General features: G+C 48.3%; 2 protein-coding genes across 2 annotated transcripts; both read right to left on the reverse strand.

Moving 5' to 3' along the window:
• Positions 1 to 3,905: 3,905 nt before the first annotated feature.
• LOC131281206 (uncharacterized) lies at positions 3,906 to 5,027 on the reverse strand. Its single transcript, XM_058310474.1, has 2 exons — positions 4,109 to 5,027; positions 3,906 to 4,030 (listed from the first exon to the last, which is right to left on the reverse strand). Exons 1-2 carry the CDS (start codon positions 5,025 to 5,027, stop codon positions 3,906 to 3,908), a joined length of 1,044 nt encoding a protein of 347 aa, XP_058166457.1.
• A 1,189-nt stretch (positions 5,028 to 6,216) lies between these two features.
• Positions 6,217 to 8,412, reverse strand: LOC131281249 (proteoglycan 4-like). The gene is made up of 2 exons (XM_058310525.1): positions 6,372 to 8,412; positions 6,217 to 6,293 (listed from the first exon to the last, which is right to left on the reverse strand). The coding sequence occupies exons 1-2, from the start codon at positions 8,410 to 8,412 to the stop codon at positions 6,217 to 6,219; spliced, it is 2,118 nt and encodes a 705-aa protein (XP_058166508.1).
• Between the last annotated feature and the right edge of the window lie 7,119 nt (positions 8,413 to 15,531).

Raw genomic sequence — 15,531 nt, forward strand, 5'->3', positions numbered from 1 at the left:
TTCCGCCTTTTTTACTCCTCCCCCCAGATCCAGAGATCCAGCTGGAGCGTGCGTCGGAAGTTCCCACATATTTGCTGCTCCAGCTGCGCCGCCAGCTGTCAAGATCAGCGTTGAAATGTCATCCAACGCCACGTCGTCGCGTGTGGCAGAAAGAGAGCGAGCGAGAGAGAGAGAGATAAGGTGCCGGCATAGAAGTGCATCGAAGGTGGCGTTGATCAGTCTATTTCCAGCGATGTCATTTGCATGTAAACAATCCCGTCCGGCCCTCCAGCTTCCATCCACGATTCCCGAGATGCATTCCACCCAGATGCAGTTGCAATCGGTGCATCGAGTTACATCAGTTGCCCTCCGATTCGCAGCGCCCCGATAGGAATAATCGGATCATCCCCGGACGGTGCGCGATCGTGAAATGTGCACGGCACCATTAACCCCTTAACGGCAACATGGGCGCTCCTACTGCTACTGGCTGGACCCACGATAAGGACCTGCGACGCCGAAAGGGAAAAGAAAAAGGCGAACCCTCGAGCGGAACTCGGAAATGACCGGCGCAACGCCGACGTAAATAGAGCTCGCCGGAAAGCGAATGCTAATCGCGAAACCGATAACCGCCCGCGACGGCGGTTCGGTGCGCGATCGTTGGTGCCCAGATGTTCTCGCGATCGGACAATCGGTCAGCATGCAACAGGTGGCACCGATTGCATCATGCAGATCACGCGTACGACGCCGCCTTCGTCGGGCAACCCGGTTTCCGCCCCGAAGGCTGCCCAAGGAGCGTACTGCGAAGTTGCCCATCGGCAAGGTTTTCCTAGAGACCTCCGGTGTAAGGACTTCCCGGGCGGAGGTGGTGAGGGGTGGCCCCGTAGCTCGTGCCCCAAACAATGTTGCAGTGTCAGACACATTAGCATCAGGAAATGGTCCTCGCAAATCGAGCGTTCCGGTGTTTTGGTTAGGATTTATTTGATGCTTCTCCCCCCTCGGGGAGCGCCCCGGGGAACCGTGATCCCTCATGCCTGAGATTCAGGCACGCCAGCATTTGTCTTAACGAGCTCTCCCTGCTCGAAGCCGCAATACGTACACGTTCCGATCAAATCACCGGGCTGACGTTTTGTCACATTATGCGGATAATTAACCGGAGGGAAAACGTTCGGCCGGCGGCTCTGCGCAACTTGAAAGATCTCCGAACAAACGAAAGTGAATCGGGACGCATGCGAAAAAGGAGAACGCACCGTGACGGGATCTGTTTGCAAGGAATGAGGTGTGGGAAAAATTGTTCTACTACCGCACAGTGGGACTTAAGGTGAGCTTTTGGTGAAATTCTCACGATCATTTCGAGTTCACAAATATCCTTGAAATTCAATACCATAAACTAAGACGAGGGAAAGTTTCAACTTCTATAGTGCATTGAGGATAACATGCCGGAGAATAAATTCAGGATATCCAGTGCATATTGGCAATCGATTTTCTTAAAAAAATTGTGTATTTATTTAGTTTTTAAATCTCATGTTTCTATTTCTATATATCTTTATATTTTTTAAATCGCACTTTTCTAATGAAGTTTCAGTAATTTTCAACAGGTACTTTGGCTAAGATAATGTTGTAACAAATTCATATAAAAGAAAAATAGAGTCTCTTTTTTAACCCTTCAAAGGCTCTTGTAAAAAATTCAAAATCGATAGAAAGACAAAACTTATATACTCGTTGTTCTCACAATGTAAATTATTTTAAATCGTTGAGTTCATTCATTGTTTATTCCTATTTTACACAATTGGCTAAACCATCTGGCCTTATTTCTGGAACATCAATCGACCGTCCACGTTTACGACGCAGCCCCACTGTGCGCTATGGTGCGCAACCTTCCGAAATCGTACATTCTTTTCATTTGCACCGGCGTACGCACGGCTCGTTAAACGTACTCGATGGCGCAGTTCTAGGAAGTCTCGTTTTGAAATGCGGCCTCTGGTCTTCCCAGACCGACGACGTTTCGGGGCGTCCCTTTCGTCACGGGCGCGCCTGATGGTCATCTGTTCCGACACTCCGATACGCGCCGATGGCGCCATGTACTTCGCGGCCATCGCAATCTCAGCCAGCCAGCCAGCTGAGAACTCTTTGCGCACTTGCGTCTGGGACGATGGCGAAAGTATTTGCGAGTCCGGTTCGCGCAATTGAAGCGCAATTTTGCACCAAATCTTGATGCAGATGCCACTCCAGCATCGCCGACCGGGAGCGACCTCGCAAGGTCCAAGCGGAAAGAAGAAAGATGGAAACGCCCAGAAAAAAACCACCAAAAAACCGTGCGACGGACGTTGACGCGGTCTCTGGGGAGTTTTCGCTTTTCGTGATTTAAATCGGTCGCTTTCCTGGAATAAATACCCCAAGTGTCGGGACGGGCGACGGTGCGCGCCATCAGGCCCGGATTGATCGCTTTCGGAAGTACTAACAAGACGACGATGATTGTGTACCAGCAGCGTAAGAAGAGCATTTGCATTAGGAATGTGCCGTGGCTGGTCGCGCCAATCGGCAAGTAAAAGTGTCTGCTGTGGCTAATTTTGTCTGCAAAAATATGGAGCAATGTTATCGCGACAGTGTCCAGTACATTGTAACGGAGACATAACCATAGTGAAAAGAATGTTGTCGTAAGCAGACGGAAAGTTATGCGAAAGCAAGTTTAATCTTACTGTCCGCGTGTTTGGTTGACTGGCTTACCTTTTTCGAACATGAATGTCTCCATACGATCCAGGTAAATGAACATAGTTAGGTGATCACTCCCTTAATGAAGAAATGTAAATCACTTTTATTTACCTCTTCATTTTTAACACGTAAAACAGAAATACACTTTTGTACTTTGTATGATGCGATCAACCGTTTGATTGTTTGAAAAGTGTGAATGCATGTTACGCCCAAAAGTATGCAATGGTTGCTGACCCATTACTGCGCCTACCGTTATGCAAGTTTCTAGCAACTTAGCTCAGTTATTCAAGCATCAACTATCGTTCAAAATTGAGCCCAAATTTCGTTAGCCAGGCGAACAATTGATTCTAGAAAATGCACTTCCTTTGTAGTTTTTATGGTTTTAGGGAACTATTTAACAATGATTAGCATGGAATTAGAGGTTCATTTAACTATTTCTTTCATCCGTTCTCTTATGGGAACCCGAAGTAAGTCGGTAACCAAATAATCGAAAAGATTTCATCATAGAGCTGCTTCTTTCAAGATATAAAAGCTCAATTAAAGTTTACATAAAATTCGATTCTGCTCGGTTCTGTACTAATTGAATAAATTGATTAATTTTTCTACACGTATGTAATGTCTTTTTTTCGTCATAAATCGTCGTCGGTGCTATACGTCAAACGCAACCATGTGAAACATTCGCGAGAAGGAAAACACCATTCGAATTCATTACCATTACGGTTCGAGCGTCCAAACAACAATCTTGATAGTGGGAAGTACTTCAAATTCCGATACAGAATAATAAAACCTATCCGACTTCCCGTGACTAACAGCCGATCCAACGAGCACAACAAAACCTGTTTTCGGATTCGCGAGATGCTAATGTGACAAACACTGGCGACCACGGCACTGGTGGCCATTATGCACTAGTTTTGTCATTAATAAAATCCTACACAGCAATTCCTTGCGTCCATTGATCGGTTCTATTTATTTATTTATTACCGGCGGCCATTGGTCGGTCGCATTGTTCCTAGGGATATAATCACAGTTTAACGGCTATGCAATTAATTCGTCATCGTTGTTTCCGCAGCGAAACGCAGCTGTACGAATGCGGTGAAATCGTGGATCTTGCCTTGTGGGAGAGTGTGGCCAAGTTGAACTTCTGGGTCTCCGTCTCCCTCCTCTCGAGGGAAGGTCACCGGGGAAAGCACTCCGATGCGACACACGGTAGCACCCCGTCAATGCCACGCGCTCCGGTGAAACGTGTGACCATGAAAACCGTCAAAACTGTTGGTCTGATACGGAGGTTGTGACCAGCTGGACCGTGGCGGCACGCTGCTCTGGCGCTGCCATTGATCGTAACCTGCGGAGAAACCAAAACAAAAGCGTAACGCTCAGTGTCGTGCCTGACCTGGGGAAATGTCACCTTCACGAGCGTTACCTGGCAAGCGAGTGGCTTCCAACCACGGTGGTAGGGTACGGAACTGACCCCCCTTGGTCGACTGCACCACAGTAGGACGACTCTTCAGCGGCACCTGATATTCCTCCTCTTCGCTTTCGATTGATTTCGAATCGTATTCGCTGCTGACGGGTAGCGATGTCACCGGTGATCCTACCGTAGAGGGCTTCGGCACATTCTGGACCGGAACAGTCGGCGTCGGTTCTGGCTCTAGTCGGACCTGTTGATCCGGTTGATACTGATTGTCCTCCGGCTCGAATCTCACCTGGTTCGACGAATTATCCGCCAGGGTGTTGACATCTTGGGCGAACTGATTCCTTTCTTCGATTGCTTCAGTAGAAGTCTGCTCTTCCACCACGATTGGATCCGTTGTCAACCGTTCCTCGGGCGAGTAGTTCACCGTGGAGGCGTTGGATGCAGGCTCCTCCTTCGGAGGGTTTGCATCCGTTGGTGGAGGAGTTGTTACATCACTTTCCGTCTGTGTTGTAGCATCAGTTTCGGTTGTAGTGTTTGGCTCAGCATCCTCTGGATAATCCGTATCTGGTTCATAAATATCATTTTCGTTTTCCAGCGTTTGCTGTTCCTCTTGATTCTCCTCATTCTCTGGGAAACCGATCTCTTCCTGTGCAGGATCTTCTTTTTGTTGCTCGTTTTCTACTGGATCTACAGAGGCCGGTACTTCCGGTTGATACCGTTGCTGTCCCTCATCGAATGGTTCGTCCTGTTCCGGTGCTTGCTGTTGCTGCTGATCCGGGATATCCGAGTCCCCCGCAATGGGCTTCACGACGGCCTGCACCTCTTCATCTCCCGGCAGAAAGTCAATGCCACGCTGTGGGGCCGATCGCACACCAGCCGTTAGAAGGGCTACCAAAGACACCAGCACTACCACCGTACAACGCATGATGGGATGGTTTGTGAAACGCCGCCGGAAAGAACGGACTGAACCACACCTATACGTCAAAACACACAACTTCCTCCGAGTGCTAGGCTTAAGCGCAACACACTACCTATCACTGAGACCGGTCAACTAGATTTGATCGCGGACACAGGAAATGCCACTCGTTTTTATAGCCAATGTTGGTTGGTTTTGCTACGATCGTTAATTTATTCGCACCAAGTGCTCGCGTGGATTGCTGCCGATTACTCACGCCGTGGCGTCGAAGTGGCGTATTGACGACAGTGACGTAGACAAACGTTAGTAGAGCTTGCACGAGGAGAAGGCAAGGCACCAGCTAACGGTTGCGTCTTGCCGATGAACGCAACAAGAAGGACACACGGGGGCTGTACGAGAGGAATCTGTTGACCAACAGCCGATAAAGGTACGTAAATTGTATGAAAAATGGCTCATTACTAGGAATTATTGTATTTATTGCACAATTAATTCAATTCCATCTGTTCGCCAAAAGGCTTCCGTTATGTGATGGTGGATGAAGAGACATCATTAAAACGGTATTCTTGCAGTTTATTGCATATCTTAGCTGACAGAGTGATTGAATTTGAGGCGTTAATTAGAGGCTTCTAAATTCGAGCATGTATAGAAAAAAGGAAAAATCTTTACTGAAAACTATTCATATTCTCTTAGCAACATGCACCGATTGAACGAACAAGACAAACATTTCATAACTAAAAAGGGAGCCGCTCAAAGCACTCAAAGATGATATTTGTAAGTATTAATTCCCCGTAATGATAGTATTTGGTTATTCAGATCACGTTAGTATCGCTCCCAACTAAATCCCTATAGCTCCAGAACTGTCCCACTCCTCGTTGTACGTCATTCGGGTAGGTGAATATTAGTTGTGATATTAGCCATCTTGTTCTAGTGGTACAGAATACCAAAAAGGAGGCACGACTTCCATCTTTCGATGAGTCGAAAGTGTAGCGTGTTGCTACAGAAGGCAGCAAGGTTTATGATTGTGACGATTTCGAATAATACTTTATTCGGTTTAATGATGTCATCTTAAGCTATCACTTAGTCGTTACGGTTGGTTAATCTTACGAAACTAAGGGCGCAATGGAGAGCGTGAGGCAAGATTTTGCTTGGGGCCAGCATAGTTGGCACCCTTGGTATTGCAATGCGCTGGCAGTGAACCTTACTCGCTGCTGTTGGCTTGTTTCTTGGTTTGTGCTTCCTGCTGCTTCAAGCGTTGCCTGTATCCCTTCAGCTCAGCTGCAAAAAGGAAGCATTACCAATGTGGTGTTAAAAACCCTTAACGGAAAGTATCGAGTTATAATCTGAACTACTTACCAGGAGCTTGTTTCTTGCCCTTCTGCTTAGCGGGTGTCGGGACGGGTTCGGGTTCTGTAACGCTCGTAACGGTGGTGCTATCCGCTTCCGTCGAGGCCGTTACCGTTGTACTGTCACCGTTACTCTGATCCTTAGTACTTTCTTTGACAGTCTCGGCGCTTTTAGTGGTGGTGGCCGGCTGAGAACTCCCTGCGTCGGCAGCTTTTGCCAGCTGCTCGACCGATTTCAGCGCCGGTTTAACGTCAACAGCCACCGATGTTGGCTGCTCCTGTGGGCTCTTCTCCGTTACTGGCACAGCTTGTACCGTGGCTACTTGTTCCGGTTTCTCCGTAACAGCTACAACCGTGGTAACGTCCTCTGCATTCACACTGGCAACGACGGTTGTTGCTGGGACCGGAACAGCTTTAACGGACGGCTCATCCTTCTTCGGTTCAACTGGTTTGGCTTCGGCATCACTCTTCACAGCCGGCTCTACGCTCTTAACGTCCGCAGGTTTATCACTGACAACTTCAGCCTTCACTTCTGATGGCTTTTCCGCCGCAGCCGCGAGTGATTTAACGACGGGCGCGTCAACTGCAGCTGGCGCTGGCTTCGTGCCACTGACATCGTCATTTTTCACAGCCGACACGGAAACTGGAACTGGCTCAGCTAGCTTTTTCTCTTCACTCACGACAACCGGAGCAACCGGAACCGGTTCCTTCGCAGCGACGCTTTCCGCACGCACGGGGAACTCTTCCTGGATTACCGACACGTGGATTTTGGTTATGGCCGGTTCCGCTTCCACCGGTTGTGCCACCTTCAACCCTTCGACGATCGGAACGGCCCGAACCTTCGTTGGCTTTTCCTCGATTTTTCCTTCCGTTTGTGGCTGCGGGTCGTTAGCGGGCACGGCTGGTTGGTTGGGCTCCAAGGCGGCCGCAGCAGCCTTTACCTCTGGGACAGCTACCACTTTCGCGTCCGCGGGCTTCTCTTCCACCGGTTTCTTATCCTCTACCTTTGCGGCTGGCACTTCATTGACGCTCTTTACAGCTTCCTTCTGCTCCGGCTGAGACGCTGCTGTCGTTACGGCCGGGAGTTGTTCATTGACCGCGGAACGTAGCTGCGTAGGTTCGGACTTAACCTCCTCCTTAGGCTGCTCGGTGAGTTTTTCCGGTTTGTTATCGACCGACGCCAGCTTCACCTCAGGTTGCACAGGCTTATCCTTAGCAGCTTCGACGACCGCATCCAATTTTTTCTCTACCTGAACGGGTTCAACCGATTTTGGGGCATTTTCTTGAGCTGGAGATACGGCATCCGCTTTAGGCTTTTCGGGTTCGGCAGATTTTACCACTGGAACGGCCTCTTTCTTTGCCTCTGCTGGCTTAGGCTCGGCAGCAACAGGCTTAGTCTCGACCACTCCACCGGTCACCTTCGGTTCGATGACTCCGCTGACCAACTTCGCTTCAACCACACCGCTGACCAGCATCGGCTCGATTACTCCAGCGACCAGCTCCGGCTCGATGACTTCAGAGACCTCCTCCGGCTCTTCAATGAGCACCAAAGTACCATCGGCAAGCTCTACGTCATCGACTACGTCTTCATCCTTCTCCTGGACTTCGCCGACAGGGGCCGACGCTTGAGCAGGCTTCGCTTCAGCTTCCGCTTCCTTCAGCGGAGCCGACTTAACTTCAGCCGTCGGATTAGGAACTCCCGCTTGCTTCAGCAGAGTCGACTTAACTTCAGCGGTCGGGTTAGGGACGGCCTTAACGCTTTCCTCCTTCACTGGCGCCTCCACCGGCTTTCCCTCCACGGGAACTGTTTTCAGGAGCTCGGGTTTATTTTCTACCGATTTCTCAGAAACTGCCACCGGAGCTGAAGGAACATTCACCGGCACCGGCGCATTGGTCTGGTCCGGTTTGGCTTCCACTGACGGATCGGTCGTGTTCTGCGCCAAAGCACTGTTCACCGGATAGACCGTGAAAACTTCTCCTTCCTTCGGCACCGGGAGGGCATAGCACGTGGCAACGGTCACGGCTGCCACGACGAGCAGGCTTAACTTCATGGTTACCTACGGTTGCGGGGAAAAACAAAACATGTCGTAAGTGTTGAGAGTGGATTAAGTTAATTACGCGATGTACGATCATTAGGAGGCTAGTTCTAGGAAAGCGAAAAGCACTTGCGGTAGAAAAGACCAAATGGCATTCGTCGTGGGTTCTCCGAATGCAGCTGCAATATTCCCGACCAACGTGATGGATGTCATTTGACAAACTGATTACCCGAGGATTTACTAATGATTGTGATTCATTGAATAGCAAAGTTAATCTCTACAATGAAATAAATTTCTGAGTTTCATATATGTTCCGGAACTGATGCCCAAGAAATAGTATTCCCCAGCAAATGGCGCAAATGTCGATTAACAAATAATTGTGATAACTCAGACTTAATTGTTCAATTAAACAGTTTACGAAAACTAGCTAATTTCCTCGTCAATAAAAAAAAACACATATAAATTTAAACTTTAACTAATATGCTACGACACACAAATTGAACAACATAAGTCTATCTATCGCCTTGATTGTGCAGAAATAAGAAACTCTCCCCTAGCTCGCAGGGGAATTATATTTAAAATATGCAAATATATCGATAACATTCTATTAATCACGGAGCACAAAAGCAAACATTTCACAAGTTAAGAAAATTGGAGCTACTACATAATCGAATTGAATATTCAAATGATCCACTCAACTACCAATGAAACTAGTAGTCACCAAGTGCTTACATAAGAGACCTTGAGCTTTTCTGTCAGTTACCGAAAGAATATGTTTGTTGATCGAAGTAACAAAATTCAACGCCACATTCTTGGCAACTTCACTCCCAAGACTCCATTAAGACATTGAAAGCTCATGGCAAAAAAAAAAAAATTAAAAACAACTAGTTCTCGGCATGATCACCCAAACGAGGTGCCTCCGGTTCCGATCATTAATATTCACTGCCATCAGATCGGATTATGTGAACCAACAGCGTGGCGAGTGATCATGCAACGAATTCCGCTCAACATCCGCAAACCACCGTAACCCACTGGCCTTGGCCTATACTGGGCACCCCTTGTTCCTTCTCTTTTCATAAGAGCGCACGAGAAAGTCGGAGGCCGCCACAGGAAGGAAACTTCTTCGCCAAAACAGGTTGCCAGCTGTTGGTACCTCCGGAGAGCCGTTCGTTGACACTCGATCCGTTGGTGTGGCGTTGACGGTGCTAATTGACTTTTCTCGATGTGGTCATACCCCTTTTGCTGCGGGGCTTGAAGCTCAAAAAGGCGTCAAGAAAAGGCGGCGATGCACCGATCCACCAGCACGATGTAGCCGGAGTGCATGCGGGGAGCTCTTTGAGGTGTGAGGCTTCTGATGGAGGCCTCTTTACGTTGGCCGCCGATTATGCATCCCACCTGGGCGAGCATACGTCGACGACCAATTATACCTCAACCCCACCTTTTGCCTCCTTTCCCATCCCTGCACAATGGCAGTGAATGTTGTGAATCTTCCTTTCCATTCGGGTGGCTCCCGGGGGCGAGTGTTTGGAACACTTTCAAGTGGCACGTAACGAAACGGAGGGGGTGGTGCGGGCAAACTTTTTCGGCAAAAGGGGTTCGGTTTTCCCTCCTTTTCTACCACGCGCGATCTCCACCCCTGCGCGAAGTGATGCTGATGCTGCCATTTACGGCGAACGCTAATTACGTCGCGCGTTGCGCGGTTGATCAATTTGTTGTTATTCGTACCCGTCGGAATTAAATGCCCAGAACGTGACGTATCGTGGCGGGCAATCCCCCACCGCGAGCCTCCCTCGAGCACACCACTGCAATGCTGGTGGTGCTGTTTTTTTTTGTGGGCTTCGGTTATGTTGTTTGGGTTACAGCCAGCTCCGGAGACCACCAACTCTAGCCATAACGGCGGTGTGCGAGCCGGGGCTTTGGGAACGCCGCTTGTCCGGCGGGAGATGCCGTTCGTCTCTGCATCGAAAAAGCTTGTGGTATGCTCGTTGGCTTCTTGACTGCAATTGCAAAGGCACCCAAATCGAAACGAGGTCGAGCCTGCGCAGGCATTTACCGTTGAATGGTGGGTTTAATGGATTTTGTTTTGGTTTTTTTTTTGCTGTCCGATCCAATCGCACCACCGATCGTTCGTTCACACCGTCCCATTCCCCCACCCACTGGTGGTGGTGGTGACCTTAAAGACCTCGGTCAACCGCCATGGGCGGGTATCTCCCCGCGATCGAGCGAGATCTGCAGAGGAAAATGCAACCCGCGACGCCCGGTACACCATTTGGCCAACGCTGCCAAACAGTTCCCATCCAAGGGGGATAAAAGTGAGGTTGCGATAAGAAATTCCGATCTGATTCCGGTCGTGGCCGTCGCTGTGCATGAGGTAAACCAGCGAATCTTAGGCGAACCTTCTCGATGCAGAAGAAAAGAAACATTTAAAACAAAAACAGAGCTGTTAAAACTGGACACACTTGACGCCAAAGAGCGGTTCGTGGCGGATGGCCTTGTGAAGTTCACGAGCTGAATTCATTAAAATACATCCGAATTCGAATTCCAGATTTTCAGCGGCTGTACATCCACCTTTTGCCTCACCAAGGCTTCTCGTCCACAGCTTATCGGACAGCTCATCTTGTGGTCGCTTCCGTTGAGTCGTTTGTTTGTTTCAACGCGTTGAGCTTTTCTTGAAAATCACACCGGACGCTTTCGTATCAAAGCCGCGTTAGAAGATTCCACTGACGGCTGGGAAACACTCGCCGAAGATTCGTTGCTTGTGGACGTATAATTAACCAACGCTAGTGCCATGAATATGGCGCGCCTGCTACCGCCTGGCCTGTATGGCCTTCCCATGGCACGCTGGAGGACTAATTAGATATGCAGATTTTTTTTTTATCTAATTCTTATTGCTTCGTATGTCTTGGCTTTTCTCGCGCACCCTCCCCGGGAGACCTCGAAGTGGCTGTCTAACGCACACGCGCGACTCCAATCCTCGCCGTGCGAACTGCGCGAAATTATACCGGAAAAATAATAACCACAGAAAAACAACTCTCCGACCCCTAAACACACACACACACTCGCACACACATTCCAACGAGGTGATGGCGTATCAGAACGCGAACCTCGCGATCAAGCCACAAACCCCAGCTCCAAGAAAGTTCATCGGTTCTTGTGGCGAACTTTATTCCAGCCCGGACAAATTTACGATCCTGTTTATGATCACCTCAACCCGACGCAGACCTGAATTTTGTTATAGGCCAACATTTGTGGATACCATTCCGGGTGAGTGTTTGCCATTTGCTAAGAATTGGATTAATGTTAACGAAATCTTTAACCGAAAACTCGTTAAAAGCGACCCGATTTCATAACAGGAAATTAAAAAAAGATGTGGCGAAAATGAGATAAAAAGAAAAGTAGTCAAAAAATAACTCGAACAGCCGCTCATCGAACATTGGCTAATAAAAATGAGGCAACAAATGGAAATGAGAGACATTTATAGAAAATGAAATTTTAATTACATTAAGAATTTAGAAACCATGAACAAAACATAAGAGATCAGCGCCGGATGAAAGTGAAATACAACCAGTAAAAGTATTTAAATTTTATCGGATTTTATAAATCTCGCTAGGAAGGAAGTAGTCAAGGAAATCGAACGGTCATCGAAAATTGGCTAAGGTAAGATGAATTTGGATACTAAAAGGACGCAAAAACTATTCCAGAAATGATTGTATTATCTACAAAATAAGACTTGACATAACTTAAGCAAAAAAAACACAAGATCCGATAACACAAGATATATCCGATAAAAAAACTCATCAAAACTTAACTCATTCCCTATGGAAAATAAACTAATAAAATGTGGATTAAAATGAAACAGGATGCGAAAAGGAACGAAAGGCTGTGTTAGATAATATCAAGCAGGAGAATGAAAGATTTGAGACACCGAAGGCGAAAACAACATAAACGCCAGATCAAATATTAACAAAACACGGGTAAAAATATGAAAATTTTATGTGAAAACTAAATAAAATCTAATGTTAACTCAATTTCTATAACCATCGCACAAGACGAAACTTTTGCAAACTTTATACCACCGATAGCAGAACTCATTATCGGCAGCGTGATAATAAAACTCGATCGGTTGCCATTTCTGAACCACTTTCACTAGGGGGGCCAAGCGAGGCCCCCAAAGCACTTTACTCTACATTTGTTTGACATGGCTCTTGCCCCACCCATGGCTGGTCCCAAATCCCGCCTCCCTCCCTGCTGACCGGTTTCACTTTCGGTGACCCAGCGCGGGGATGGACGATATGTGAAAACATTTCATAATTTCTCCGAACCGTCCCAGGCGGGGTTACGCAAGTTACCCAGCACATCTCGCCCCGCAAACCTTTTTTTCTCTTCGGAGGCCGAGGACTTTGATTTAGGATAGCGAAGACGGCGAAAAAATGCATCTTAAGGAACACCTGCTCACAACGAACCCATGCTTTAACAAAAAACTGGGCGCCCCCTTAGGCCAAGGGAGCTCATTTGGGAGTGCGTCTAAGCCTCGCGCGGCAGGTCCTCGCGTGTTTGGACAGCCACGACAATCAACATAATTCTCCGATTGAGGTCACCGTCGGAACAATCGTATCGTCCCGCCGGATGCGTACAGCCGAAGGGTTGCCAACCTCGACTACTAAGGCGGAGATCGGAATTTTGTGATGAAGCCTTAGCCGCCGAACCCCCGTAAGCTTAAATTATGGAAAACAAGGTGCTTAGTTCAAGTTTGAATCCGATTGCTCAGCGTTACGGTTGAAGGTTCAACGGAAGGTTTTATGCGTAAGCCCTTCTCATCAGATGCCCTTCGCATGGGGCGTCATAGCTCGCCCAGGGAGCGGTATGATAGTCTACCTAGCTCTGGCTCCTGGCGAGGTCACTACACGCTGGGAAAGACAGAGGCTTCGTCGATTGTTGTTTCTCGCCAATCGAGCTCCGGTGGAGGCTGCCCGTTTTTTTGCAGGTGCCCCACGATCAACAAACAACTAACCTAGCCTACACACTCACAAAACGCACTAGTCTATCCGTGACGTCTACTAAGTCGGGGCCCAACGGTGGATCACTGGTAACGAGCACTGGTGCGGAATCGAGAAAACGAGATGAAAAACCAGTTCTGGTCGCGCTCGCCAAGTCGGCTTCTAACGCACACGCGAGCCTCCCCAAACGCACTAACCTCTAACGGATGGCAGCTGCTGGATGGGATCCGGGTCTTGGGAGCTTAGCCAGCTGTTTATGCTGCGGTCACTTTCGATGGACTAAACCTGGCACTGGTCTTGTGTTGGGCTTTATAGCGGGCTGGAAAGCGAGCGAGCGCGCGCGCGAGTGATCACCCCTTCCCCGTGGAATGACGAAGGGGGGAACAGTGGTGGACAGGATGATGGGGGGCCGAACGAGTCCCATTTGGGGTGGGATCCGCTGAATCCGCTTGCAGGTTGTTATGCCGAAGCAGAAGAAGAACCAGAGCACGTAGAAGATTCCTAATGGAAACGCGAAAACGGAAGATTGGTGGGCTTCGAAGCTTCGGAAGAACAGCAAACTGGCAAAGATTCTAGATCGAGAATTAGCGCACACACACCGGGCGAGTGTGATTGGATGGAATCTTGTTTTTCCTTCCTCTACTCGCGGTGCGCATCCCTAACGAAGGCAGAAGACATCCAGTCCATTTCGCGCGGAAAGGGATCAACGATTTACGGCGCGTTTTCGGCGATGCACGGCGGGTTTACGGGTTCTGCCACACGGGTGAAGCCAATCAATGGACTGGACCGGACTTCAAGGCCATTGGCGCGAGCCGATTTTCTCAGCCCCCAAATGGGAAGGTGCGCATCCAATTAAAAAATATCCAGCATGCTTCCACCGGCTCGGGATGCTTCATACGTTCGTTCTTGGGCGATCTTCATCCGAATCTTCCCCTCGGTGAGGGAGTTTTGGGGCGACCGAAAGAGGAACACTTGATCATTCCGAGGGTCACTGACCGCACGACGGTGAACTAAGACTGTGCAGCTACGTACGAACGATTCTCTGAATCGCCAGTGATACGACGGGAGGTCACGTCGAAACACAACGCCCCAATACGCACCACCGTCCCATGGGTTGATCTTGAACTTGTTTTTGGGGCGATTCGCGTCCGGGCGGGGAAGCCCGGTGGCCTAGCCGACGGAACGGAAGTCGACAGAAGATCGGCACACACCGCGCACTAATGGAGGGCAGTTTTTCATCGTTTAGCGAATGCGAATGCCTCCGGGCTGGCACGGGAAGCATCCTTCCTGGGGGTCACATAAAATCGCCTCCCAGGTTGTCGGTTGCTCGAGATCAGGTCGGATGGCGCAATTATAAAATGTGCTTCGTTTGCTGTCTTTTTGCAGTATTTTTTCCATCCATTCGCCATCTTCTCTCGGCAAGGTTTTGCCACTTCCTGTGATTTGATGTTAGAGATCGCGTGAGATCGATCTTAAGTGCGAAGCAGCGGTGGAGCTGAGCGAATTGGAGCCGAGAACGCAGTAAGAAGCCTACACAGTTTATGGCGTTTGCAGCGTGGAAACGACAGGATAAAATATGCAGTACCGGCACAGGATGGCGTAATACAAAACGATCGCTGCGGAGAAATAAGAGCGAACACGAAAAGCTTTAAATTTCCTATTAATATCCGCCAAAATCGCGCTTCCTATGTTTTGGGCACCAACGTTGGCTCACCTTGCGGTGGAGTTATTTTTCGTTGCTTTTCTTCAGTTTTCAAGAGTTAAACACTCAAAATAAAAGGAGAGCTTTCGAAAGCAAAACGATGGTTTAATTTATTCTTCAAACATGAATTATTTCGCTTGTAATAAAAAGGAAACCTACTGAGAGTGTACATTAATTTACATTACAAGTAAAACGAGTGAGAAAACAACAAATTAATGGCTCGTAAATTTGGCCCTCACATTGACAAAATAAATATTAAACGAACGAAGAAAAAAATGAAACACAGAAGGAAGAATATTTAAAACTGTACAAGAAAAAATCTCCGGAAATGAGACACATTAATTATTCCGAAACGTAAAATTATCAGCATGAATATTCCGTTTGGCCAAGACACAAAATGCAGAAGACTTCGCACATCGAAAACGCAGTAGAAGT

The sequence above is a fragment of the Anopheles ziemanni genome, chromosome 2 (genome assembly GCF_943734765.1).
Source record: "Anopheles ziemanni chromosome 2, idAnoZiCoDA_A2_x.2, whole genome shotgun sequence".
NCBI lineage: Eukaryota > Metazoa > Arthropoda > Insecta > Diptera > Culicidae > Anopheles > Anopheles ziemanni.

Excerpts from the sequence above, each read along its gene's own strand:
- LOC131281206 (XM_058310474.1), bottom strand. The coding sequence starts at position 5,027 with ATGCGTTGTACGGTGGTAGTGCTGGTGTCTTTGGTAGCCCTTCTAACG. Across the intron at positions 4,031-4,108 it reads GGAAGCCACTCGCTTGCCAG|GTTACGATCAATGGCAGCGC; the intron begins GTAACGCTCGTG and ends GTTTCTCCGCAG.
- LOC131281249 (XM_058310525.1), bottom strand. The coding sequence starts at position 8,412 with ATGAAGTTAAGCCTGCTCGTCGTGGCAGCCGTGACCGTTGCCACGTGC. Across the intron at positions 6,294-6,371 it reads GGGCAAGAAACAAGCTCCTG|CTGAGCTGAAGGGATACAGG; the intron begins GTAAGTAGTTCA and ends TCCTTTTTGCAG.